At 41.3% G+C, this 26,448-nt stretch overlaps 2 protein-coding genes across 3 annotated transcripts; both read right to left on the reverse strand.

Annotated features, from left to right (window-relative positions):
- Nucleotides 1-3,000, reverse strand: LOC135520251 (protein S100-A1-like). 2 transcript variants are annotated; one of them, XM_064945660.1, is made up of 3 exons: nucleotides 2,918-3,000; nucleotides 1,172-1,331; nucleotides 1-737 (listed from the first exon to the last, which is right to left on the reverse strand). In XM_064945660.1, the coding sequence occupies exons 2-3, from the start codon at nucleotides 1,310-1,312 to the stop codon at nucleotides 588-590; spliced, it is 291 nt and encodes a 96-aa protein (XP_064801732.1). In that variant the 5' UTR covers nucleotides 1,313-1,331; nucleotides 2,918-3,000; the 3' UTR covers nucleotides 1-587. The 2 variants fall into 2 exon arrangements, with proteins under 2 accessions (XP_064801732.1, XP_064801731.1); XM_064945659.1 differs by lacking the exon at nucleotides 2,918-3,000 and having other exon boundaries at nucleotides 1,172-1,357.
- Nucleotides 3,001-7,728: 4,728 nt separating this feature from the next.
- tlr18 (toll-like receptor 18) lies at nucleotides 7,729-26,152 on the reverse strand. The gene is made up of 4 exons (XM_064945661.1): nucleotides 26,066-26,152; nucleotides 11,879-12,880; nucleotides 10,474-11,656; nucleotides 7,729-10,287 (listed from the first exon to the last, which is right to left on the reverse strand). Exons 2-4 carry the CDS (start codon nucleotides 12,871-12,873, stop codon nucleotides 9,769-9,771), a joined length of 2,697 nt encoding a protein of 898 aa, XP_064801733.1. The 5' UTR covers nucleotides 12,874-12,880; nucleotides 26,066-26,152; the 3' UTR covers nucleotides 7,729-9,768.
- Nucleotides 26,153-26,448: the final 296 nt, after the last annotated feature.

Below are 26,448 nucleotides of genomic sequence, written 5' to 3' on the forward strand. Positions count from 1 at the left end.
TGGGGAAAAAAAAAGTTCCCCCTTCCTCTTTGGAGCTTTGCAGTGCACACCTGAGGGGAAGTCACTTTGGAAGTTAGTTTAGAACCATGTTTGGCTGAAAGTGTTGTGCATTTCAGTACAAAGCCTTCCCTAAAATGTTGGGTGCGGTTTGTCATGTTTAACCATAGGTGGCAGACCAGGGGCCATATGAAGAATCTCAGTACAAGTGTTTTTGTATGATCAAGTCCCTACCGTCCATGTAATCTTATTCACAGTGCAAAAGCAAAACTGATCCTAAAGCCGAGACGATTGATTCATACGGCCCAGAGTTCATGCAAAAGACATGTACCAGTAACACGCATTCAAGTTAATGAGCTGAAACTGAAACTGCTCAGTCCATTGCAGGATTCTCTCCAGAAGCAATCATTTTACAACAGTGAAAAGAGCCTTTGTTAGAAATTACCATTATGTGACAATATTGAAACATTTGCCTTTTTGTCAAAAAGATAATCATTTCAATCAAATGAAAGCATACGTTTGTTTTATTAACAAGGAATAATGAGTAGAAAGGTGAGGTCACAGACTGTTTTCTCCCCCCCCCCCCCAACTCATTCATTCAGACCCTCTACAAAGAACTTGTTACAGGCCACCGTCAGCGCAACAACCAAGACGACAAACTCCTGAAAGTCCACGTCGCCATCTTGGTTTTCATCCAGATCACTCATGATTTTCTCTACTACCATAGGGTCCTTGCATGCCTGAGAGAGGAGTAGAAACAGTTAATGCATTGAAAGGTAGGCCAAGACCAGAAGCAGCCACATGACTCTTGGAACTGTTGTAGATAAGAATTGGAATAAGCAATGCACAGGAAATTGCACAAAGCCAATCAGATGGAAAGATCGATCTCATGCCATTGTTATACCCATCAAATCATTTCATATCTATGAAATGTCTAGGTGATGTGTAATTTCTAGGCAAGGCCATTGTATTATTTAAATGATTCTAATACAATATTTTGTGAAGATGATGGTCCCACAACTGTTCAATAAATCAAGACTTCTCCAATTCTTGCATGTATGACTTGTTTTGGGGCAGTTTTACATTTTGTTTATGTCTACTTAAAATGTAAGTGAACAGAATGTCATTGAAACCACATATCCCTCCCCTGGACGGCATTAGGAATCAAACTCACCGCCAGGAATTCACTCAGTTCACCCTGCAATAGATTCTTCAGCTCAACTTTGCTCAGCTTGTACTTGTCCCCTTCTTTTGATGAGTATGAGTGGAACACTTGAATTAGCCCCTCCATTGCACTCTCGAGTTTGGAACCCATTTTACACTGCTGTGAACACCTAAAAGAAATGTGAGAAACAGGTCAAGCCATGACAGTGTATAAACTGTATGGACAATTAGATTTTACAGTAGAAGTCAATTTGCATGAAGTGAACTCCTTACTGGTTCCTGTTTATTTTTATATGAAACATTTGTCAGTGTGTAGAATATTGTAAACTGTATGCAACAGCCACTGGGGCCAGTTTTTTTAAGCATTTAATCCAGTTCAAAATGATCATGTGGGTTAAATTCTATCCCCCTTTCAAATGTGGTCTTTGAAAAACAAAGTCAATTCTCAATTATGATCTAGACAGGCATCCGATAATTAGCAACCCATGAATTAAGATCTTTAAATAAGACATCAACTCCAGCAGCAACTAGGATTGAAAAATATTGACCCAAAGGAGAATGAAACATTGCTATTGGTTGTCCTGGTGAGCACACTTCAACAATACAGCCCTGGTGGGCCTACAAAGGAAACGGTCATACCTTGCTGTTCTCAAGGGGTCCATGATAAACCATCAAAAAGGATTGGTTGTCTCAGTAAGGTTATAGATGGTTTCACAAGCTATAAAATTGTCATCCCCAGAGACACAAATGTAGCCCATTCTTTCGTGATGTGTGCAGCTATCCTAGCTAAAGCGCTGAAGGAGGTAGGCCTAATGTTTGATGTATCTAAAGCACACAACACCCCTGAATCAAGCATTATTTGATAAGTTTAGATTGTGTGGTTCTGTTCCTTACAAATGTGATCAGCTGTGTGAAAACACCCTCATTAAAACACCACGGGCTGTTGAGGCAATTGGACTGAAAGTACACTGAGTGAACAAAACATAAGGAACACCTGCTCTTTCAATGACACTGACCAGGTGAACGCCATTATCCCTTATTGATGTCACTTGTTAAATCCACTTCAGTGTAGTTGAAGGGGTAGAAACAAATTAAAATAATGATTTTAAGTCTTGAGAATGTGTGCTGTTGAGGGTGAAAGGGCACGACAAAAGACTTCTGTTCAAATTAACAGGTGCCAGGCGCACCAGTTGGAGTACGTCAAGAAATGCAACGCTGCGCAATAGTTTCCCCGTTTGTATTAAGAATGATTCACCACCCAAAAGGACATCCAGCCAACTTTACAGAACTGTGGGAAACGTCAGCATCAACATGGGCCAGCATCCCTGCGGAACACTTTTTACCTTGTAGAGTTCGCCGACCTTGACGAATTGAGGCTATTCTTAGGACAAAAGGGGAAGGTCTACCTAATATTTTGTACACTGTATAGTTGTTATTCCAGTCAGTATAGGCCCAAAGCACAGTCGCTGAAACTTTGTAGGCCTAGTTTAAGCCAATTATAAAACAGATGGCAAATTGTGCAATTACCAAAAGAGAAGCACTATAAAATAGAAACCCAATGCTACAGTCCCCCCAAAAAGGACATTTGATTTCTCTCACTTGACTGTTCCTAGGCCATCATTGAAAATAAGAATTTGTTCTTTAACTGACTTGCCTAGTTAAATAAAGGTATACAAAAATGAACATATGCTCAACAAGAACTAGGCATACAGGTTGTATGTGTGTATATATTACCACAAACAGGTCCGCTACTCACCTCAAAGCTGATGACAAACGAAGCAGAAGTGGCGTCGACTCTCATCTTACCTGTTTTATGCATCTCACCTGAGACAAAATTCAAATCAGGCGCCTCCCACCGGTGAAACCTACAACGTCACGGATGCAAATGACACAGGTATGCCTAATTAATTTAACCATGTAAGGTTACATTTCGCGGTGCAACTACTAATTATAAGTATTATACAGAATGTATTAGCCTATCGCATAAACAAGACAGTATCAGTATACAGTCGTATACGCTGTATTTAACAACGACGTCTTGAAATGATGGGACCTATTGGTTTAAAGCAACTAAAAATACCGACTTCCATTCTGAGTTTAGTTGCAACGGAAACCGTTTACGGTTTAAGAACCACACTGATGCACTCAGAGGAAACGGTGACGGGACCTATCTGAATTTGTCCAATAGAAACTCTTGCAAAACGTTTACCGTTTGGCGTAGGCTAAATGGTTTGCAACAAAATTGGCGTAATGAATGAATATACCGCATGTAACATTTATTATAGTGCATTACATGAGCCATTGGACGTACCCTTTAGCCTTCTTGAGGGAAATGCCGTGACAATTCCCAAATGCTCTGTCTAAACGCAAATAGGCCTATACCTCGCACGAAGAGATACTGTTTTGGAAATATTTGGAATAACTTTCACATCAGTGAGATGGTATTTATGAAAAAACAAAAGGATAAATGACTACACACCTTTTTAGGATTAGAGGTCCATGCAGGGCTGCCATATTTCCATGTAATAGCGCTTATTTAGGCCTACGGAAGACAGGCGACCGTGAGAAGTGTGCAGGGGGACATGAGACAAAGGAATATGCAGTATCGGTGAAAACAGTTGTGTGTTAACTGTGGGGGTACCCATGGTGCTGAGGATCAGAAGTTTCCAGTGAGAGAAAGGCAAGCTGACGTTGCTTGGATGAGAGTAGTACAGAAAGTTTGGTATGCCGAGACAGTGAAGAGAGTAGGAGAGGAAGATGGGTACAGGGCTAGAGATCCTAAGATGATCCCTGTGAGCAGGCTGTGGCCAATAGAGATTGAGGCATAGCCATGGTTATCAACTGTACCTCAGGAATGGAACGTAAATCGCACAAAATAGATGTTGTGGTGGCAGCTGCAGACAGGTACTTGGGTGTATGAGATTTTACTGCAGGTGAGTTACAATGTGTGTTGAATGATAGTGTCTCGTCCTTCCAGGATGTCAGCCTGGTGTAGGATTCAGATGGAGCCAAGTAGTGGAAAAGTTGTGAGGTTTTTAATGGATGTAAGGTTAGTTGGTCCCTTTTCCCTGTCCCCTTCCCTTTTTGTGTCAAAGTGTAATGAATTCACACTCCAGAACAGTAGGTGGAAACACAGGGCCAGATAAGAGAAATAGATGAATAGGGAGTCCGTGACCGTCCTCACACTCCAATACAGTAGGTGGCGGTGTATGCACCTTTCAATTTGTTGCGGTCCTCCAATACAAATTTGAAGAAGACGACTGACTGAAATTTGAAGAAGACAACCTGTTCTAATTAATTCATTTTTTTGACCTTTATTTAACTAATTAGCTATCGAAGCGTCTCCTAACAATTGTGTGTAATAGTGTTGTAACTGAAAAATACTGCCGCCTGCAACTGTGTTAAAACCGGTTAAAACATTGTATATTAAGTGTTTATTTAGCATTTGTGAAATTATCTTGATGTGAAAGTGGAAGGCTTTATGTTTCCAAAACCATATCGCAAGGTATAATTATTAACGTTTCTAAACGTTAAAACAGAGCGTCGGGAGTAGTTCACATGGAGCCAGCTGTCTTCCATACACATCTGCTGAGAATCCAAGACAGGGACCAGCTGAAAGTAGAGAGGAAGAGGTGAAGCAAGAGGTTTTACTCCGCCCAAAATCTGTCCACGAAAAATAAGCCCATGAATTTCTGCACAAATCGTCAGAAACCATCTCAGGGAAGCTCATCCGCGTGCTCGCCATCCTCACCAGGGTATTGACCTGACTGCAGTTTGGAGTCGAAACCAATTTCAGTGTGCAAATGCTCACTTTCGATGGCCACTAGCACGCTGGAGAAGTGTGTTCTTCACGGAAGAATCCCAGTTTCAACTGTACCGAGCAGGTGGTGTGTATGGCGTTGTGTGGGCGAGCGGTTTGTTGTGAACAGTGCCCCATGGTGGTGGTTGGGTTATGGTATGAGCCGGCATAAACTTTGGACAACAAACACAATTGCAGTTTATCAATGGCAATTTGAATGCACAGAGATATCGTGACGAGATCCTGAGGCCCATTGTCGTGACATTTATCCGCCGCCATCACCTCATGTTTCAGTATGATAATGCACGGCCCCATGACGCAATGATGTGTACACAATTCCTGGCATTACATGACAGTACATTAGCCATGGGATACGACAGTACATTAGCCATGGGATATGACACTACATTAGCCATGGGATATTACAGTACATTAGCCATGGGATATGACAATACATTAGCCATGGGATATGACATTACATTAGCCATGGGATATTACAGTACATTAGCCATGGGCTTTGACAGTACATTAGCCATGGGATATTACAGTACATTAGCCATGGGCTTTGACAGTACATTAGCCATGGGATATTACAGTACATTAGCCATGGGATATGACAGTACATTAGCCATGGGATATGACAGTACATTAGCCATGGGATATTACAGTACATTAGCCATGGGATATTACAGTACATTAGCCATGGGATATGACAGTACATTAGCCATGGGATATTACAGTACATCAGCCATGGGATATTACAGTACATTAGCCATGGGATATGACAGTACATTAGCCATGGGATATGACAGTACATTAGCCATGGGATATTACAGTACATTAACCATGGGATATGACAGTACATTAACCATGGGATATGACAGTACGTTAGCCATGGGATATGACAGTACATTAGCCATATGACATGACAGTACATTAGCCATGGGATATGACAGTACATTAGCCATGGGATATGACAGTACATTAGCCATATGATATGACAGTACATTAGCCATGGGATATGACGGTACATTAGCCATGGGATATGACGGTACATTAGCCATGGGATATGACAGTACATTAGCCATGGGATATTACAATACATTAGCCATGGGATATGACGGTACATTAGCCATGGGATATTACAATACATTAGCCATGGGATATGACGGTACATTAGCCATGGGATATGACAGTACATTAGCCATGGGATATGACGGTACATTAGCCATGGGATATGACGGTACATTAGCCATGGGATATGACAGTACATTAGCCATGGGATATTACAGTACATTAGCCATGGGATATGACAGTACATTAGCCATGGGATATGACAGTACATTAGCCATGGGATATTACAATACATTAGCCATGGGGTATGACAGTACATTAGCCATGGGATATGACAGTACATTAGCCATGGGATATGACAGTACATTAGCCATGGGATATGACAGTACATTAGCCATGGGATATGACAGTACATTAGCCATGGGATATGACAGTACATTAGCCATGGGATATGACAGTACATTAGCCATGTGATATGACAGTACATTAGCCATGGGATATGACAGTACATTAGCCATGGGATATGACATTACATTAGCCATGGGATATTACAGTACATTAGCCATGGGATATGACGGTACATTAGCCATGGGATATTACGGTACATTAGCCATGGGATATTACGGTACATTAGCCATGGGATATGAAGGTACATTAGCCATGGGATATGACAGTACATTAGCTATGATATATGACAGTACATTAGCCATGGGATATGACAGAACATTAGCCATGGGATATGACAGTACATTAGCCATGGGATATGACGGTACATTAGCCATGGGATATGACATTCACTCTCTCTCTCTCACCATTGTCCCTTGCTGGGCACCCAAAATGGTTTGCCAGCATTTATCACCTCAAATGACATCACATGGAAATAATCTCCCTCTGTATGCTTATGCGCTCATAACAGACTCTAACTACCAAGCTCAAATCAGCTGTAGCCGATGAATGAGCCATCTTTCATCACACATGCTATATTCTATGAGATTCTAATTCATTCATATGCTAATGTCCACGTTGTCATACAACGCCTGTACTTCTATCCCTTTTCAAGATTACATGCCCTTATGTTATGACTTCCGATTAGATAAACACTCAATAAAACAAACACTAATTTATATGTATATTTGCAGAATACAAAACCAAGGGATCAATTAAGTGATAATGCCTGAGAAGCCGTAGTTTCTAGGATATGTCTATGTGGTCAGAATACAGACCTCTGTCATAAGTATTTGCATGTCATATACTTTGCGTATTACTTAGTAGGCTATACTTTACTTAACCTTCCAAGATTAGACAGCTCCAGGACAAATACTGTAAGTCTGGTGGAAGTCATTCATCGAGGCTTGGCCATGTCAAGGCCACAAAAGCGGGCTCTGCGGAGTGCGTTTCCAAGGTGATCTCACTTAAGTAGATGTCAACTTGAGTGACCCAGAAAAAGAGAACTCACCTTTCCCTTTTGTGTGGGAAACTAAAGCCACCATCTCTCATTACTGTGTAGAGAAGCAGAACCAACTGTTAGAATCTCTTACAGTGATAACATGTTTTCTTCTTATGTTCTGTGCTCAGATGGCAATTTCTGTAAATAGGCAGCACATAATACATTTTGATTTAGTCTGGGTAGCCATTTTCTCATTTAACAATTGGAAAAACACATAAGGAGACATACTAGAATTGGAACTGTGGTGGTTCATTTTTTTTTTTACTATCAAATGAGGAAAGACAAACTTATCACACAAGTCAGAGTTGTACTTAAACTAAATATTGAATCACTTATTAATAAGGGGACAGGTCAATACAACGCACACATATAAAGTGAATCAATTGAGTGCTCTACAATAATGATGGCTGGTCGACGATTCACGATCAAATGATTCGTTGAGAGCCCTGAGACAAAAGTACAAAGGTATTTTATAGCCAAGATACACCCCTTTCAACCTACATGACGAACAACAGATATATAGACTGGGTCACAAGGTTAAGATCTGTATGAAAGATACCTATAGCAGACAGTATCTGCTGTGTCAACAGTTTTCATTGTATAGAGACCAGTGTCTGTCCCTCCGACTCCAAACTGGAACCATCTCTCCCTGGTACCATATAGAACAGAAACATTAACTCATGCTCTGGAATGCTCTTTAGGTTTTACCACCCAAAAGACATTGTAAATCTCCTGTCAGTGTTATCTCCCAGAGGATCATCCTCAGTAGAACACACACACATAAGTTAAGAATACTCTATTCTGTTGCATAAAACAAACACTTGATACAATAAAAGTATGTTTGTTGTCTTGCTGGGCATATAACTACAGGCAGATGCTGTTTGTTATATCATGTCTGACATCTGCCAGTTTCTGTGATATAAGTCTGATCTCTTCCTCAAGACACACACACACACACACACACACACACACACACACAAAGTGACTTCCAGAAAATGTAAAAGGGTGTCATCTATTGGTCAGTTGTATATATTGCCAGGTTTCACAAAGCAGCCCTTCACACTGATATTTATTGTAAAACAGAATTACACTGCATTCTAACACATCCCTATTTCTAAATACCCACTCAACAGTCAAAACGACACTGTTTTATTAGAGGTATTGGCATGAATTAATTTGCTTTAGGCAAGCAATGTTATGATAAGCAATGAACTCATTTGTTATTTACTTAATTAGTCAATTCCATTCACATTAACAATAACATTCACATGTACATTAAAGCATGTATAGAGTATAGAAAAGTAAAAAATATTTAGGAAACTATATTTCATTATTGTATTTATATTGTTTTCAATATTTGGACCATCACATTTTTCTCAATATTACTGGACATGAATACATTGCATAAGCTACATTTTTCATTCTAAACAACTGTCATTTAACATGCAGTCCCCACTGGTTCCATTTTGTTATGAGATTTGTGGCTTGCGTGCCTTTTGACATGGCAGAGACGATTCTACATGGCATGTGTATGTGCACACAAAATGTAATTTGCTTTGGATAAAAGTGTCTGCTAAATGGCATACATTATGTGTAAGGCTTTGCATTTAGTCCAAAAAGTGTGTTCCAATCTGTGCTTGAAATTCAATACTTGACTGAGGGACCTTACAGAGGAAAGGGTAGTCATTCAGAAATACCATCAACCCCTATTATTTCACACAGAGTGAGTCCATGGGGCGGCAGGTAGCCTAGTGGTTAAAGGTTGCAAGATCGAATCCCCGAGCTGACAAGGTATAAATCTGTCGTTCTGCCCCTGAACAAGGCAGTTAACCTGCTGTTACTAGGCCATCATTGAAAATAAGAATTTGTACTTAACTGACTTTCCTAGTTAAATAAAGGTTTAAAAATGTATAAATTATGTGATTTGTTCAGCCAATTTTTACTTCTGAATACTTGTGCTTATAAATTAATACTTATACTTCTGTTATTATTATTTTTTTTCTCTTTGACATTATGGAGTATTTTGTGTCGATCAATGACACAAAAATGTAATCTATTTCAATCCCACTTTGTAACACAACAAAATGTAAAGAGTTCAAGGGGGAGTAAGCACTGTACATGTCAGAAGGGTGGGTAGCAGACAGATCATGTTATTCACTGTCATCATTATGAAACACTTGCTAATGCTACCAGCAGCTTGGAAAACACATTATCTGCCACAGCATGGTCAAGAAGTCACTCAAGCTCAGCACTTCAGAGAGAGATTGGTCTTGGGACACTATACACATTACAAGCTACATGCTTGGCTTATTTTGTCTGATGCCACGGCTACATGGATTGGTCTTTGCCCATAAAACTCTGCACTTCTCACTGAAAGATTTTCGATCTCCTGAGGAACTACTTTGTGGAGCTCTGCTTCTCTGTCTAAATTTGGCATAGCTATCGCTGGTTTCCCATCCTCTAGAGGGAGCTCTATCACAGGCACAGCACCCACTGAGGATACACTGCTGCTCCTACCACTAAGAGCCTGCTCTTTAGTCACTGTGGGCTTGCCCAGGCAGCTCCTAAGTTGAGCCCAGAAGAAGGTCTGCTGCTTGGCTTGCTGGGGCCACTCTAGGTACGTTTTGGTGTACAGCATCTTCTTGAGCTTACAATACTTGCTGGGCAGAGATTCAGGGTCGATGGGCTCTTTCACCACCAGAATAACATCGCTGAAGGTCTTGCCGATGGCTCTTTGCTGGGCAAAGTAGAGCTCGTAGTTGCACCAATCGCTGTTCACAAAGTGGTGTGACAACACAAATATGACCTGGATTAGGAAACAAAAAATTCAGAGGATAGGGTGTATTCATTTAGGCAAATTCACAGTGCAGGAATCAGGATACAAACCTAAACAAAACATACATCTTACATTTTGACATTTTATATTTAAAAGTCTAGTACTATTTACTTGTTAAAACACCTCTAACTTGTCTTGGTGGGTCCTCACCCTTACCTTTTCGCTGCTCTCAATATTTTCAATGATGTTGTCGATGATCCACTTTCCTGGCATGAAGTCTCTCTCATGGATACAGAGTCGGTAGGGGGGCTTGCTGTTCTCCAAGCAGGGCAACAACTGGTCCCTGACCCAGTCTGCATCTGGGTGGCTGTAGGAGATAAAGGCATGGTAAACATAGATCTGTGATTTTCCAGATGCTCCTTCCTGATGAGCCCTGTATTTGGCTCTGAGGATCTGATATGTGGCTTTGATGTACCAGGGAACATTGAATATGTAGCATATAAGCATCAACACTAAAACCACAGCTGCAGTAGTAGCCACACAGATGATGATGACCAGTCTGATATCGCAGGCCACGTGACCCGGGAAGAAATTTGCCACAGCGGTATTGAGCAGGGCCTCTGGATGGTAACACTTGTAGTTCTCTGGCCAGTCAGTGATGTTGACTTTCCCCTTGGAAATTGTGTCCTGGATGAAGGCATGGAGGTCGCAGGTGCAGTGGAATGGGTTGTTTCCCGCCGTCAGTCGAGACAGATGGGGCATGTCCTGGAAGGAGCCCATGCTGATGAGCCCAAAGGAGTTCCCATCCAGAGCCAGTGACTGCAAGGAGCGACTTCTCCACCCAGAGGGGATGAACTTGATCTTGTTCCCATTGAGCAGGAGCTCCTTGAGGCTGATGGTTTGTTGGAAGTAGGCCATGTCCAGCTGGTCCAGGTCACAGTACGAGAGGTCCAGGAATTGTACTGTGGTGGGCAGACACTGGAGGACACCACTTTCGAATCGGTTGTGGTGAGCGATCACCTGGGTGATGTTCTGCATCCAGTTACAGTTGCGACTCTTCTCAGCAGAACCCAGCATGTTGTGGCTGACATCCAGGACCTTCAACTGTTTGAACTCCCTTGTCAGGGAGGCTAAGTCCTGAAGGCTGGTCAGTTGGTTGGTGCTGACATTGAAGGAACGAAGAGCCGGCATGGTGCCCCTGTAGTCGCATCTCTGGTTGAAGAGGATGTTGTCCTGCAGGCGGTTGTTTGAGATGTCCAAAACCTCCATGTCTTCCATATTAAGCCAGGCATCGCAAGGCACAGAGTTGAAGTTGACATTCTGAATGGACAGCAGTCGGACTTTGTTGAACCATGTGAAGCGCCAGTCAAATCGCAAAATGTCTGGATTACTGATGTGCCTGAGGAGTAAGCAAGAAAAAAATGTAAGCAGGAAAAAAACATGTGTGGTCAAGATGATAACATAATTGGTACTTTCCCAATACATAGATATGACAAAAGATTTCAATTGATGAAAAAAATACTCTTGTGACTAGGAACCTGTATTTGTTTTTGCATCTTCTGGATAGTAATGTCTGCATAGTGCTTTTGTAATTTAACAGAGTAGAATAAGATATGCTTACCACAAATTTAGTCTACTCAGTGCAAGGTCTTTGATACTGGATCCCAAGCCATTATCCAGAAAGTTGGGCGAGCGAGCAAAGTCAATGTATTGAAGTGTCAGACGTTTAAGGGGGGTGACCTGTAGATTAAACAGAGCCATCCTCATAAGGTTCTCATTGAATTTTCCACGGTGAAAGATGAGCGAATCTACTTTGATGTCTTGCAAGCCTCTGAAAATATCCTCATCTCCCAAGTAATACATGAACTCAAAGAGGTTCCTGAATTGGATGAGACTGAAAGTCTTGTTGGCCAAGTCTCGTAGAATCAAAGGAAGGAAATTCGGCTTCTGATCTATGGCCATGTCAAACCCCATTCTACCTGTCTGGATTACCTTCAGACTACCCGGTTCATAGTAACTGATATTTGATGAAGTTTTAATGGCAAAGTCCTGCAACTGAATGTTCCTCAATGCCTGGAAGTCCCCTTTCCTTAGACCCTTGACCAAGGGGCCGCCCATGGACAGGGCCTTGAGGTGGGTCAATCTGGAGAAAACATCAGCTGACAATGTGGCCTGGGTGTAAAGGTTATTCGACATAAGGAGTTCCCTTAGATTGAAGAGGTCCTGCAAGGCGTTGGCAGGGATTTCCTCTAGGGAGTTGTTAAAGATGTTAAGATGCTCCAGGAGGGGGTTGTTGTGGAAGGCACGGTCCTCAATCACAGAGATGTTGTTGAACTGCAGCTCGAGGACACGAAGATGAGGTAGGCGAGAAAAGTAATTAACACGAATGGCATGAATTTCATTGTAGGAGAGATCTATACTTTCAAGCGTGGAAGGGAGGTGCTTCCATGGAACATGATCCAGTTGCTGACCAAGGCAGTTTGCGGAGCGACCAGAGTTGTAGATTTGACAGGGGACTCTCTCATCATTCGAAGCAGGGCTTGGTGAGGCAAGGGCCACAAGAAGTGGCAGACTAAACCACACAAAACCCAGTAGAATCATTGTGTGCAAGCACATTTTCAATCTGTAAAGGAATGTAAAAAATCTGTCAAGTTTAACAAATTACAAGATTGACAAGATTGTTAACAAACATCTATTACATTCTCTAGGTCTTTATCATTGAAGTTTGACTATAGTCTCCTCTTTACGTCCTTCAATCCTCTATTGCAACTAGAGGAAATAGGGAGGAATAAAATGGATTTCACTCTGATGTTACCAGTATTTATGTCTGTGCCCAACATTGCCCACACATTTCTGTTTCAAAGCCAAGAGAAGAGATTTGTGAAATATTGCCATGACACTCTTATCTGTGGATACATGTTTACATCCATGTTTACCATCACTGTCATGATTATTACAGGTTGAATATTAACATGCTTGCACTGAAGAATGGTCCAACAGTGTGCATATTTTAAGTTAGGCTTTAGTGTAGAAGTCAGCAAAGTATTGATAAAATAGTCAAAAAGCAACCAGATCAAGAATACCAACAACCAATAATGTCCTACCTATAATGTATAGTTCTCGCTTTGTGGGCAATAAAATTAGAAAATGGAACTGAACGTGAGATTTCTCAACACGGACCGTATGGTCAGTTCTGGCATGCACATCACTTGATCTATTGACTTAATTCCGACTACTGTTGTGGTGTTGGGAAGTGAAATGCTCAAATTTCCATAGCAAAACTAATAAAGGATATATGCCATTCTAAGTAGGCTGTTACCAGGATCCAGATTAAACCTATTTCTGGGCTAAAATGCATGCTCAATGGAGAACCTTTAAAGTATTCCTGTGACTAGTAAATTTAAAGATGCATCTTTTAAAAGCGTGTAACTGTACCTGTTAGTGGAGGTGATGCTGTTATCTGTTCAAGACCATCTGATATGTTGATATGCCTTTACACAAGGGACTGAATTGCTTCATCCCCCTTTACTGAAATTAAAATTCCTCTTGCAGACTAATTCTCGTGGCTGAATGTTTCTACTAACCCTCATAAGACACAGTACTCTGCTCATGGCTGTTAGGTACAATCCCCCAAGTTCTCATAATCCTTTCCTTTGTTTATACTACAAACCAAGGGTAACTCACTGTTTTGGCATTACCTTCAAGTCGGCAATAAATGTTATTACCATGTAGAACAAACAGTTTTAATAAAATTGTATCCAGTGATTGGCAAGAAAAGAGTAAACATTCATGTCATGAACAAATATGCACTGGCTGCAGATGTACTGCTTCCTCATATTTACACCTGACTTATCACCTACAGTACACTTTCTTCACCAATATTTAAGAAAATAACTGATTGTCATAGATGACATATTCTAACATCAATTATGTCAGTGAACCCTTTGATTGTTGTCCTATAGCCCAGTGGTTCCCAAGCTGTGGGGCGCGGCCCCTAGGCTGAACTCAGTCCGGCTTTAAACTTACTCTTGAAAGTTGTAATAGTACACGATGCAATTGCAAAATTGGGTAGTGCATCACCAGTTCCTCTTTTAATGTTAGTCATTGCATACCTTGGAGAGATATTTATAACTTGTCAGAAATGTCCAGATCAACTAGCACATGTCAGCTAATGTTTTTGTATTAAGGTTTTTTAGCAATATATTTTTAAAAAGCCCATTGTAGTAATTTTTTTGTCACTCAAATATCAGATGAATACACATTAGACATGGCAAAATGTATAGAATTACAGAACATTTATTTTAAAACTGCAAAATGTTCTTTACACACCATGACAAAATTTGTAGAATTGCAGAAAATAAGCCTTAAACTTGCAAAATTCTCTCCACCAACAAGAGGGCTGTGAACAGCTAGTGTAGTGCTTGAGGCGTGGAATGTTCCCCAATGTTGGAAGCGGGGCCCCAAGTGAAAAAGTTTGGTAAAACTCTGCTATAGCCTACAGTAAGTTTGGTATTCTAGCAATGTTTTATGATATTTTGAGTAATACCAAGGGATGAAACATTTAATGAAAACATTTTATTTTCAGAAGCCCTTGCTTTTCTCAATAAAGATTCTGGATTATATATATATATATATTTTTAAATCTTTGGCATATTGTATTTTCTGATACCAAAATGTCTAAGGTATTCAGAGCCTCCACTTTGTTTACTGTACTGTATACATTGGGTAGCATATACATAGGCAATGGCTACTTCCTGGAGACCAGCAATTAAGACGGACCCTTTCAAACTTCAGGTCAGAGTTCTGCTCTTGATATAGAGCTTAATTAGATAATGAATTCCTTCTTTCTGCTGGAAGGGTCAATTTATGATGTTTATAATTCATTGGACAGTCTGTTAGACTGCTGTCTTGATCTTGATCTCCTTATCTGATGTGCACCGCCTCCACTGACATTCATATCTGGCAGGGTTCCTTGACTCATAAATATTTACTTACTGTGTGGGGTTGTTGTAATTTAACATAGAGGCAATATGCCCTTCCTTGTTGCTATGCTACGTAGCATCTGCATGTAAAAAAAAAAAACCTGCATAGCTTTATTGCACAATGATACCTACTGTACCCATAGTTTAGAGAAGCTTATCCGTTATCTAGCCACCACTGATAGCTATTCCTACAAATGAAGAAAAGATAAAACATTTCAATAATATTGATTCAGTAAAATGCCTCACATGCATATGACCCCATGACAAAACCATAACCCAGCATAATGACCACCATAAAGCATAGGCCAATCATGAAATGGTTCAATATTATTATTTATCAATCTTATTGTTATTGTACCATGAACCCAGGACAATATGGTCTTCCTCCACTAAAAACTGCTTAGATTAACATTAGACCTTGCAGAGTGATTCAATCATTATCAGCCAACTATAACTGAGTGATTGATTAATGTCCCACGGACCAATGTCAGACCGGATGGTAACCCGTAAATATGACACAATGAGTGGGACTTTTTACAGGAAAGTAGAAGCTTCCTTCTAAAGCCGGTCTATATTTACTTAGTGTTACTACTTACCACCAGGTCAGAGCAGTCAACCCTGAGCTGTGTGCCTCTAACATACATGTATAGAGTATTAATAGGCTACATGAACTCCGTTAGTTAGCCTGGTTAACCATTAACTCACTGGTTGTGTGCTTCTGAATGTCTAATACTGGAATCAGATGACTTGCCAATCAAGATTGGTCACTCAAATAAGTAGTATATACTTTAGCTTCAGGGAAATTAATATCCGCAGCTAAGCAGTTTATTTAGACAAGCCAGGATAAATGTAAGGCTTAGTTTGGTGCCCAGAAAGCATGTCCAAACAACTTATTAAACCTATTTTAAACCTAGTACTCACCCACTTTTTTTTAATTTAATTTTTTTATTTCACCTTTATTTAACCAGGTAGGCAAGTTGAGAACAAGTTCTCATTTACAATTGCGACCTGGCCAAGATAAAGCAAAGAGTTCGACAGGTACAACAACACAGAGTTACACATGGAGTAAAACAAGCATACAGTCAATAATACAGTAGAAAAATAAGTCTATATACGATGTGAGCAAATGAGGTGAGATAAGGGAGGTAAAGGCAAAAAAGGCCATGGTGGCGAAGTAAATACAATGTAGCAAGTAAAACAAATATTTAAAAAAGACATCCACATCCAGACACATTTGAGACACATCCATATAAAACTGAGACAAAACAACTTCTGATACACATAGCATCATATATTCAACTGATATTATTTTCTCAGTAAACATTTCCACATACTTGCTTTATTGCCAATTAGCTATATTGTCTTCAAAGAAACCCCCAAGTTCAACACCAAAAGATAAATCATATCTGTTACCGGTATCTGTTAATTTATAGCTTTCTATATCATATCTACTGTATATCATCTCAGGGATCTACAGTAAGTGGAATGAATGGCAGTGGGACATACCGTCAATAGAATGACAGTGAAGACAATGCAGTGAATTGATGTCTGACTGGTTCCATTTTGTCAATGATTCCTTGAAGTTGACCCTCCTGTCTTGGCATAATGACATCCTCCTAGTGACATAGGCCTACTGAATCCTGCGTATCGTCAAAGCGTCTTTGTATGGGAATTACACTGATAAGCATCAGTCCATCTCTGTTGTAATGCTATTGCTTCACTTTTCAGTAACAATGTTCAGGAGTGGCCATGCCTTGGCACAGAATCACAATGTAAGGCATTTCTCGTAATACTATTACTGTATGGGCACAATGAGTCTCAATGTTCAAAAGACTGCATGTGAAAACGAGTTTTAAAGTTTCCACTTCTTATATATAACCAGGGTTGGGTATGTTACTTTCTAAATATAATCCGTTACAGTTACTAGTTACCTGTCCAAAATTGTAATCAGCAACGTAACTTTTGGATTACCCAAACTCAGTAATGTAATCTGATTACATTCTGTTATTTTTAGATTGATTTCCCCTTAAGAGGCATAAAAGAAGGCAAAAATGTATGTTACCAATTGTACCACATATATTGCAGGATAAATCAAAGTTAAAGTTTACATATATGGATTTTACTCTATGGGTTGGTTATGTAGACTTCTTCTAACCCATCGCTTTCTGCTACATATAATACCATTAAATTATAGCTTTGCATTAAAACCAAAATCTATCAGAATTCCAGTCATTCCAATTAATGTTATTCCCTTAGATCTTCAAGACTAGGACTTGGAAATATGGAAGTATTGATTAGCCAAGTAGTTTTACCTCAACATGACACCAAAACTAAGGACTTACTGGCCAGCCCTACTCTGTTGTTTATGATTGTGTTGTCATGTAGGACTGATTGGGCTCAGTGATTTGAGTTTAAAAAATAAATGCTGCGCTCATGGAATGGCATGCTTTGAGGACTACTGAAAAGTGCTATTTACATGTGAAAAATGAATGCCTGCTGCATTTGTTATAGACCTATTGTTTACCTTTTTGTTGGTGACACTTTGATATTTTGATCATATTGTTTACCTTTTTGTTGGTGACACTTTGATATTTTGATCATATACAGCTGTTTAAAGGGCAAATCCACAGATGAAACAATAACAAAATGGTTCACCCTGCCTGTTTTGGTAAAAAGCTGATGGATGGGCCTAGAGAAATGTAACCGCTCTCAGATTATGGATGCAAGGACTGACCATCCATGATGTAAAAAGTATTATTTTTAATCATATATATATATATATATATATATATATATATATATATATATATATATATATATATATATATATATATAATTAACTACATAATATCAGTGTCTTGCGAAAGTATTCGGCCCCCTTGAACTTTGCGACCTTTGGCCACATTTCAGGCTTCAAACATAAAGATATAAAACTGTATTTTTTTGTGAAGAATCAACAACAAGAGGGACACAATCATGAAGTGGAACGACATTTATTGGATATTTCAAACTTTTTTAACAAATCAAAAACTGAAAAATTGGGCCTGCAAAATTATTCAGCCCCCTTAAGTTAATACTTTGTAGCGCCACCTTTTGCTGCGATTACAGCTGTAAGTCGCTTGGGGTATGTCTCTATCAGTTTTGCACATCGAGAGACTGAATTTTTTTCCCATTCCTCCTTGCAAAACAGCTCGAGCTCAGTGAGGTTGGATGGAGAGCATTTGTGAACAGCAGTTTTCAGTTCTTTCCACAGATTCTCGATTGGATTCAGGTCTGGACTTTGACTTGGCCATTCTAACACCTGGATATGTTTATTTTTGAACCATTCCATTTTAGATTTTGCTTTATGTTTTGGATCATTGTCTTGTTGGAAGACAAATCTCCGTCCCAGTCTCAGGTCTTTGCAGACTCCATCATGTTTTCTTCCAGAATGGTCCTGTATTCGGCTCCATCCATCTTCCCATCAATTTTAACCATCTTCCCTGTCCCTGCTGAAGAAAAGCAGGCCCAAACCATGATGCTGCCACCACCATGTTTGACAGTGGGGATGGTGTGTTCATTGTGATGAGCTGTGTTGCTTTTACGCCAAACATAACGTTTTGCATTGTTGCCAAAAAGTTCAATTTTGGTTTCATCTGACCAGAGCACCTTCTTCCACATGTTTGGTGTGTCTCCCAGGTGGCTTCTGGCAAACTTGTATTTATCATCATTAGTCATTTAGGTCAACATTGGATCATTCAGAGATCCTCACTGAACTTCTGGAGAGAGTTTGCTGCACTGAAAGTAAAGGGGGCTGAAAAAATTTGCACGTCCAATTTTTCAGTTTTTTATTTGTTAAAAAAGTTTGAAATATCCAATAAATGTCGTTCCACTTCATGATTGTGTCCCACTTGTTGTTGATTTTTCACAAAAAAATACAGTTTTATATCTTTATGTTTGAAGCCTGAAATGTGGCAAAAGGTCGCAAAGTTTAAGGGGGCCGAATACTTTCTCAAGGCACTGTATATTATAATGTATAAGTACAAAAATGGATGTAGCAACTACAGATTGCCCCTTTAAGTCTATCAAAAGTGTGAAAATTTGAGCATGTGTCCATTAGGCCAATGGATTTTTGTTTTTTTATCAGCATGGATTAAATTGAGCAATAAAAGCCCCACTTTTATTCCATAGGTTTGGATCCGCACTATGGAGCTGTTGCAAGAGCGCATTTTTCACTGGCTGCCCACTGGTTTCAAAAACAATGATTGATAGGCAGCTTAAACATTGAATTCAACCATTATTGGGTTCAAATACACATTTAGATTTGTAAACAGCCATCCACAACAACCACAATCCGTAAGGCACAATTTTGTAAATGAGAGAGCAGCAGTGTGATTCACATCAACGTGCTATGTAGATATCAATAATAAGTGATATCCGTGTCGCCGTAGACTACACACCACAGCTGTCATCCTTACCTCCAAGCATTGATTCAAAATGGATAATCTTTGTCGCACCATTGGAAGACATAGTTTGGAATGAAGCCTACAAAAGCCTATTCCTGCTCCTTTCCCGCGATCTATCTAATGCATTTGGTGTGTCATCATAGTGGTTGTCACGTTCTGACCTTTATTTTCCTTTGTTTTGTCTTTATTTAGAATGGTCAGGGCTGTGAGTTGGGATGGGCAGTCTATGTTTTGGGTTTCTATGATTGGGTTTCTGTTTCGACCTAGTATGGTTCTCAATCAGAGGCAGGTGTCGTTAGTTGTCTCTGATTGAGAATCATACTTAGGTAGCCTGGGTTTCACTGTTGGTTTGTGGGTGTTTGTGACCACACGCGACTGTTTCGGTTTGGTTTTCGTTCATGTTCACATTTATTGTTTTGTTGTTCTTAGTGTTCAGTTTGTTTTATAATAAATGATATGGACACTTTCCATGCGTTTTGGTCCAATCCCTGCTACACCTCCTCTTCAGACGAAGAGGAGGAAATCTGCAGTTACAGAAACACCCACCACAAAAGGACCAAGCGGTGTGGTAATGGGCAGCAGCAGCGATGTCAGGATTTCTGGACATGGGAGCGAGATCTGGACTGTGTCACTACTTGGGAGGAATGGCGGCGCAGCATGGCGGCGCAGTAGGAAGCCCGAGAGGCAGCCCCAAAAATGTATTGGGGGGGGCACACAGGGAGTGTGGCGAAGCCAGGTAGGAGAACTGCGCCAACTTCCTGTGCTTACCGGAGAGCGAGAGAGACCGGGCAGGCACCGTGTTATGCTGTGGAGCGCACAGTGTCCCCGGTGCGGGTGTATAGTGAGGTACATTCCAGCTCCTCCTATTGGCCGGGCTAGAGTGGGCATCGAGCCAGGTGCCATGAAGCCGGCTCTACGCATTTGGTCTCCAGTGCGTCTCCTTGGGCCAGCGTACATGGCACCAGCCATACGCATGGTGTCCCGGTTCGCCAGCACAGCCCAGTGCAGTCTATTCCACCTCGCCGCACTGGTCGGACTACCGGGACCATTCAACCAGGTAAGGTTGGGCATGCTCGGAGCTCAAGAGCTCCAGTGCGCCTGTCCGGTCTATCCAGTGCCACCTCCACGCACCAGCCGTCTGGTGGCAGCCCCCCGCACCAGGCTGTCTCTCCGTCTTCTGCCTACAGGGTCTCCCGTCTGTCCAGAGCTGCTAGAGTCTCCCGTCTGTCCAGAGCTGCTAGAGTCTCCCGTCTGTCCAGAGCCATCAGCCAGCCAGGAGCTGCCAGAGCCGTCAGTCAGCCAGGCGATGCTGGAATCGCCCTTCACTCCGGAGCTGCCGGAGTCTCCCGCCTGTCCGCGCTGCCAGACTCCCCCGTCCAATCGGGACCCATGTCTAGGGTTCCCAGTCCAAGGCTGGTGGTGAGGGTCGCCGCTTTAAAGAGGCTACGGAGGCGGGCGAAGAGGCGCACTACAACTTTAGTGAAGTGGGGTCCACGTCCCGCGCCAGAACCGCCACCGCGGACAGACGCCCACCCAGACCCTCCCCTATAGGTTCAGGTTTTGTGGCCGGAGTCCGCACCTTATTTTGGGGGGGGGTACTGTCACGTTCTGACCTTTATTTTCCTTTGTTTTGTCTTTACTTAGTATGGTCAGGGCGTGAGTTGGGGTGGGCAGTCTATGTTTGGGTTTCTGTTTCGGCCTAGTATGGTTCCCAATCAGAGGCAGGTGTCGTTAGTTGTCTCTGATTGAGAATCATACTTAGGTAGCCTGGGTTTCACTGTTGGTTTGTGGGTGTTTGTTTCTGTGTTTGTCACCACACGGGACTGTTTCGGTTTGGTTTTCGTTCATGTTCACATTTATTGTTTGGTAGTTCTTAGTGTTCAGTTTATGTTTTATAATAAACGATATGGACCCTTACCACTCTGCATTTTGGTCCGATCCCTGCTACACCTCAGACGAAGAGGAGGAAATCTGCCGTCACAGTGGTCTCTGACTTGTGGTCAGACTCGCTCAGGTGGAACAAACTTAAATTTGCGCCATTTTTCAATGCTGATTTGAATGTCATTTAGAAAACATAGAAGTGTCAAAGATTTTTTTTCCGCAAACATCCTTTCTGAATTTAAAAGTAATCCTCAAAGTAATCATCTCGTTTTTCAAAACTATCTGTAATCTGATTACAATATTTTTGCTGGTATATAACCTTGCTCATGTGATGTTGCCCTTAGCCTGAAGTTCATGCATACGAACATGTCATAATCAATGGCAACATGTGTAGAATTGCAGGAAATTATCTTTAACGGTCGACTTTGGACATGAAAACGGTCAAACTCCTCCATCTCCAACATGTTCTAACAGAAATGGGGTGTGCTTTCGGTGTGTCATTCTGGTCATGCGTGCAGCGACCAATGTAGCTAGTTCGTTAGCTAAACTAGCCACTTGTAGCTACTCATTAACTCCTCCAGTATGTGTTGACGTCATTTCACAGGATTGGTTTTTGGACAACCTGTAGAGCACGTGTCAAACTCATTCCACAGAAGGCCGAGTGTCAGCGGGATTTTTCTATTCCTTTGTACTTGATTGATGAATTAAGGTCACACATTATGAAGGAACTCCCCTCACCTGATTGCCTAGGTCTTTGGAAAAACCAGCAGACACTAGGCCCTCCATGGAATGAGTTTGCCAGCGCTGCTGTAAAGATCAGTGTTGTCGAATTGTCCCTAACCTGACTGACATTCCCCCTAATCATATCACTAACCACCTTATCCTATCACTAACCACCTTATCCTATCGCCACTTTGGCTTCCCCAACAGGTCAAATACACACACCAGTTCCCACTTCTATAATCACCTCTCCTCCCTTTTTCGCTCTTCTGTTTCCCCATATAAGCAGCATGCATCTCCCTAAGCACTAGCATAGTTTATGCTTGGTGATGCCATGGGGTGGCCCCCATACTTTTCCTTGTGTGTGATATGAGAAATTAAGTGCCTATTTATTATGTTGGCGATAAGTCAATATTATATGCAGCCATAACTTTGTTATTTATCTTTGTATATCAATGTCCTCAGTTTGATAATGTCCCTTTTAGGTTTTAGTCGTGGCTGCCTCCTTAGTTGTAGTTATATTACCCCGTTCCCTGTAATAGTCACCTGGCACTACTTTGTCATGTCTACACCTTTTTATGTTTTGTTACTAATATTTCCCTTTATCTCCCTTCCAGACCACTACATCTTCAACCTTGTCATTATCTTCAATTCCACTGAAATAATAAACCGGGCAACAGCCCTTTGAACAGTATTCCACCATCTCAGTGTTTTAACGGAGACACCACCATGATAGCCCTAACTCAAACCACCATCTGTGTTTTAATGGAGACACCACCATGATAGCCCTAACCCAAACCACCATCTCAGTGTTTTAACGGAGACACCACCACGGTAGCCCTAACTCAAACCACCATCTCAGTGTTTTAACGGAGACACCACCACGGTAGCCCTAACTCAAACCACCATCTCAGTGTTTTAACGGAGACACCACCACGGTAGCCCTAACTCAAACCACCATCTCAGTGTTTTAACGGAGACACCCCCACGGTAGCCCTAACTCAAACCACCATCTCAGTGTTTTAACGGAGACACCACCACGATAGCCCTAACTCAAACCACCATCTCAGTGTTTTAATGGAGACACCACCATGATAGCCCTAACTCAAACCACCATCTCAGTGTTTTAACGGAGACACCACCACGGTAGCCCTAACTCAAACCACCATCTCAGTGTTTTAACGGAGACACCACCACGGTAGCCCTAACTCAAACCACCATCTCAGTGTTTTAACGGAGACACCACCACGATAGCCCTAACTCAAACCACCATCTCAGTGTTTTAATGGAGACACCACCATGATAGCCCTAACTCAAACCACCATCTCAGTGTTTTAATGGAGACACCACCATGATAGCCCTAACTCAAACCACCATCTCAGTGTTTTAATGGAGACACCACCATGGTAGCCCTACCTCAAACCACCATCTCAGTGTTTTAACGGAGACACCACCACGGTAGCCCTAACTCAAACCACCATCTCAGTGTTTTAACGGAGACACCACCACGATAGCCCTAACTCAAACCACCATCTCAGTGTTTTAATGGAGACACCACCATGATAGCCCTAACTCAAACCACCATCTCAGTGTTTTAATGGAGACACCACCATGATAGCCCTAACTCAAACCACCATCTCAGTGTTTTAATGGAGACACCACCATGATAGCCCTACCTCAAACCACCATCTCAGTGTTTTAATGGAGACACCACCATGATAGCCCTAACTCAAACCACCATCTCAGTGTTTTAATGGAGACACCACCATGATAGCCCTAACTCAAACCACCATCTCAGTGTTTTAATGGAGACACCACCATGGTAGCCCTACCTCAAACCACCATCTCAGTGTTTTAATGGAGACACCACCATGGTAGCCCTACCTCAAACCACCATCTCAGTGTTTTAACGGAGACACCACCATGATAGCCCTAACTCAAACCACCATCTCAGTATTTTAATGGAGACACCACCATGGTAGCCCTACCTCAAACCACCATCTCAGTGTTTTAACGGAGACACCACCATGATAGCCCTAACTCAAACCACCATCTCAGTGTTTTAATGGAGACACCACCATGATAGCCCTAACTCAAACCACCATCTCAGTGTTTTAATGGAGACACCACCATGGTAGCCCTACCTCAAACCACCATCTCAGTGTTTTAATGGAGACACCACCATGGTAGCCCTACCTCAAACCACCATCTCAGTGTTTTAACGGAGACACCACCATGATAGCCCTAACTCAAACCACCATCTCAGTATTTTAATGGAGACACCACCATGGTAGCCCTAACTCAAACCAACAGTTACAGCAATATGCAGTCCTTTTACAACCCCAACTCTGATCAGTTTTTACATTGGTAAGAAATAGCACTAATGTAGCCATTTAAGGGTGAAATGACTGGGTAAGATGGTGCATTGATCAGTTATACAGTTCAAAGCTGCTGTTTTTGGCCAAAGGTGACCTTTCAAAATAACTGTCCAGTGTTTCCAGATTTCTACTAAATATTACTCATTAATTACAATGAGTGAAATGGGTTGCCTTCTAAAAAGTATGTTAAAGCACATTTTCTGTGTAGGAATGGTGTGGGCGTATGCCGGTCATTAAAAATATGAATACGAGTAGAACGGTGATACGAGTAGAACGGTGATACGAGTAGAACGGTGATACGAGTAGAACGGTGATACGAGTAGAACGGTGATACGAGTAGAACGGTGATACGAGTAGAACGGTGATACGAGTAGAACGGTGATACGAGTAGAACCAGCTCATTCTCCCCAGGAGGGTGATATCATAATAACCATTATTTTTTGTTTGAGTTGATTTTTATTTATACTTCGGCCACAAATACTATGCATAGGATGAGGCAACAACATTTGAGTATGAGTTAACAATATTCACTTTTAAAAGTGATTTTCACTGGACAGTTTAAAACTGCAACGTTTTCTCTCAGCCTCGTGGCAAAATGTGACAAATGGCATGAGATGAGCAATACAATGTGTAGAACAGCAGGAAATTAGCTTTAAAACTACTCCCAGGTAATGACTTACCCCAATCTAGTCTGTCATGGAACTGTCCATTGTGTGTTTGCTTGGCATGCATACTGTAATGTTGTGAGTTTGACTTGAGCTATAGTTTTAGTTTTATATAGATATATTTAACTTTTTTTATATAGCTTAGTCTCACTGACAGAATCTGTTTTTCAAGAGAACTGGTCAAAGGTCTTCAATATTATATAAGTTGTACCCTAACACATTAACATTAAAGCCTTATGTGATGCAATGGCTCAATTGCACAGACTGCACAAAACCATGGCCCTCACACGAGTTCTTCAGTTACAATATTAATGGAGTCAAACGCACCCTCATCCACCTGGCAGATCACTGTGTTGCTTGACTTGAGGGAAATGTTTTAACAGAGTAAAGCTCATGATTGTGACTCCTCCTATAATCACAGTGTGGTTCTATATTTATCTGATACAGCTTGTCTAGGCCTGCTTACTTTAAAAAAAACTCATTTGATTTCTCAGTCACTTGAAAAGTTCACATTTGCATATCGAGATTTTTTCCTTGATGCCCGACTGTTTGGTATTTGTAAACTCATCCTGTAGCCTAATAATAGTTACTACTAGCATTTTTTAGGTAATTTTACGCTCAAATATTTAAATGAGTGTAAATGACGCCAGCCCCCTTCTCCCTACCCTGAATATCTTTATACTGTTAAAATGATCAACATTTTATATAAAGTAGTCAGACAAACTCTCAGCACTCACCTGAAGAGGAAAGATTAGTGAACCAATTCAGCCCTTCAACACTTTAGCATATGTTGTCAGTGACTGATCACGCTTATGACAAGTGAAGGAAGAAGTCCAGCCCTTTAAGTTTTATTTCCTTCATTGCTCTGTTACGCGCTCAGGAATGTGGAATGTGGTGAATGAAGACGTTCCCTTTTCTGCAGGGCAGTGCTTGACTTGGGCAGGAGCTGAGTACCGGTACCTCAAATGTTCTACTGCTTGAGCTCCTGCACCTCTTATAGAATATTAGCTCCAAAGTATTGTAGCGCTCCTGCACCTAAATATAAAAGGTACCTGCACCCAAAATGCATACCGGCACCTAATCAAGTCCAAGTCAAGCGCTGCTGCCGGGGTTTGCAACC

The sequence above is a fragment of the Oncorhynchus masou genome, chromosome 29, assembly GCF_036934945.1.
Source record: "Oncorhynchus masou masou isolate Uvic2021 chromosome 29, UVic_Omas_1.1, whole genome shotgun sequence".
Lineage (NCBI taxonomy): Eukaryota > Metazoa > Chordata > Actinopteri > Salmoniformes > Salmonidae > Oncorhynchus > Oncorhynchus masou.

What these genes read in the sequence shown, in the direction of transcription:
- tlr18 (XM_064945661.1), bottom strand. Translation starts at nt 12,873, where the DNA reads ATGTGCTTGCACACAATGATTCTACTGGGTTTTGTGTGGTTTAGTCTG. An exon ending in CTGAGTAGACTAAATTTGTG is followed by an intron (nt 11,657 to 11,878) that starts GTAAGCATATCT and finishes CTTACTCCTCAG; the next exon opens with GCACATCAGTAATCCAGACA. An exon ending in ATATTGAGAGCAGCGAAAAG is followed by an intron (nt 10,288 to 10,473) that starts GTAAGGGTGAGG and finishes TTCCTAATCCAG; the next exon opens with GTCATATTTGTGTTGTCACA.
- LOC135520251 (XM_064945660.1), bottom strand. Translation starts at nt 1,312, where the DNA reads ATGGGTTCCAAACTCGAGAGTGCAATGGAGGGGCTAATTCAAGTGTTC. An exon ending in AACTGAGTGAATTCCTGGCG is followed by an intron (nt 738 to 1,171) that starts GTGAGTTTGATT and finishes CTCCTCTCTCAG; the next exon opens with GCATGCAAGGACCCTATGGT.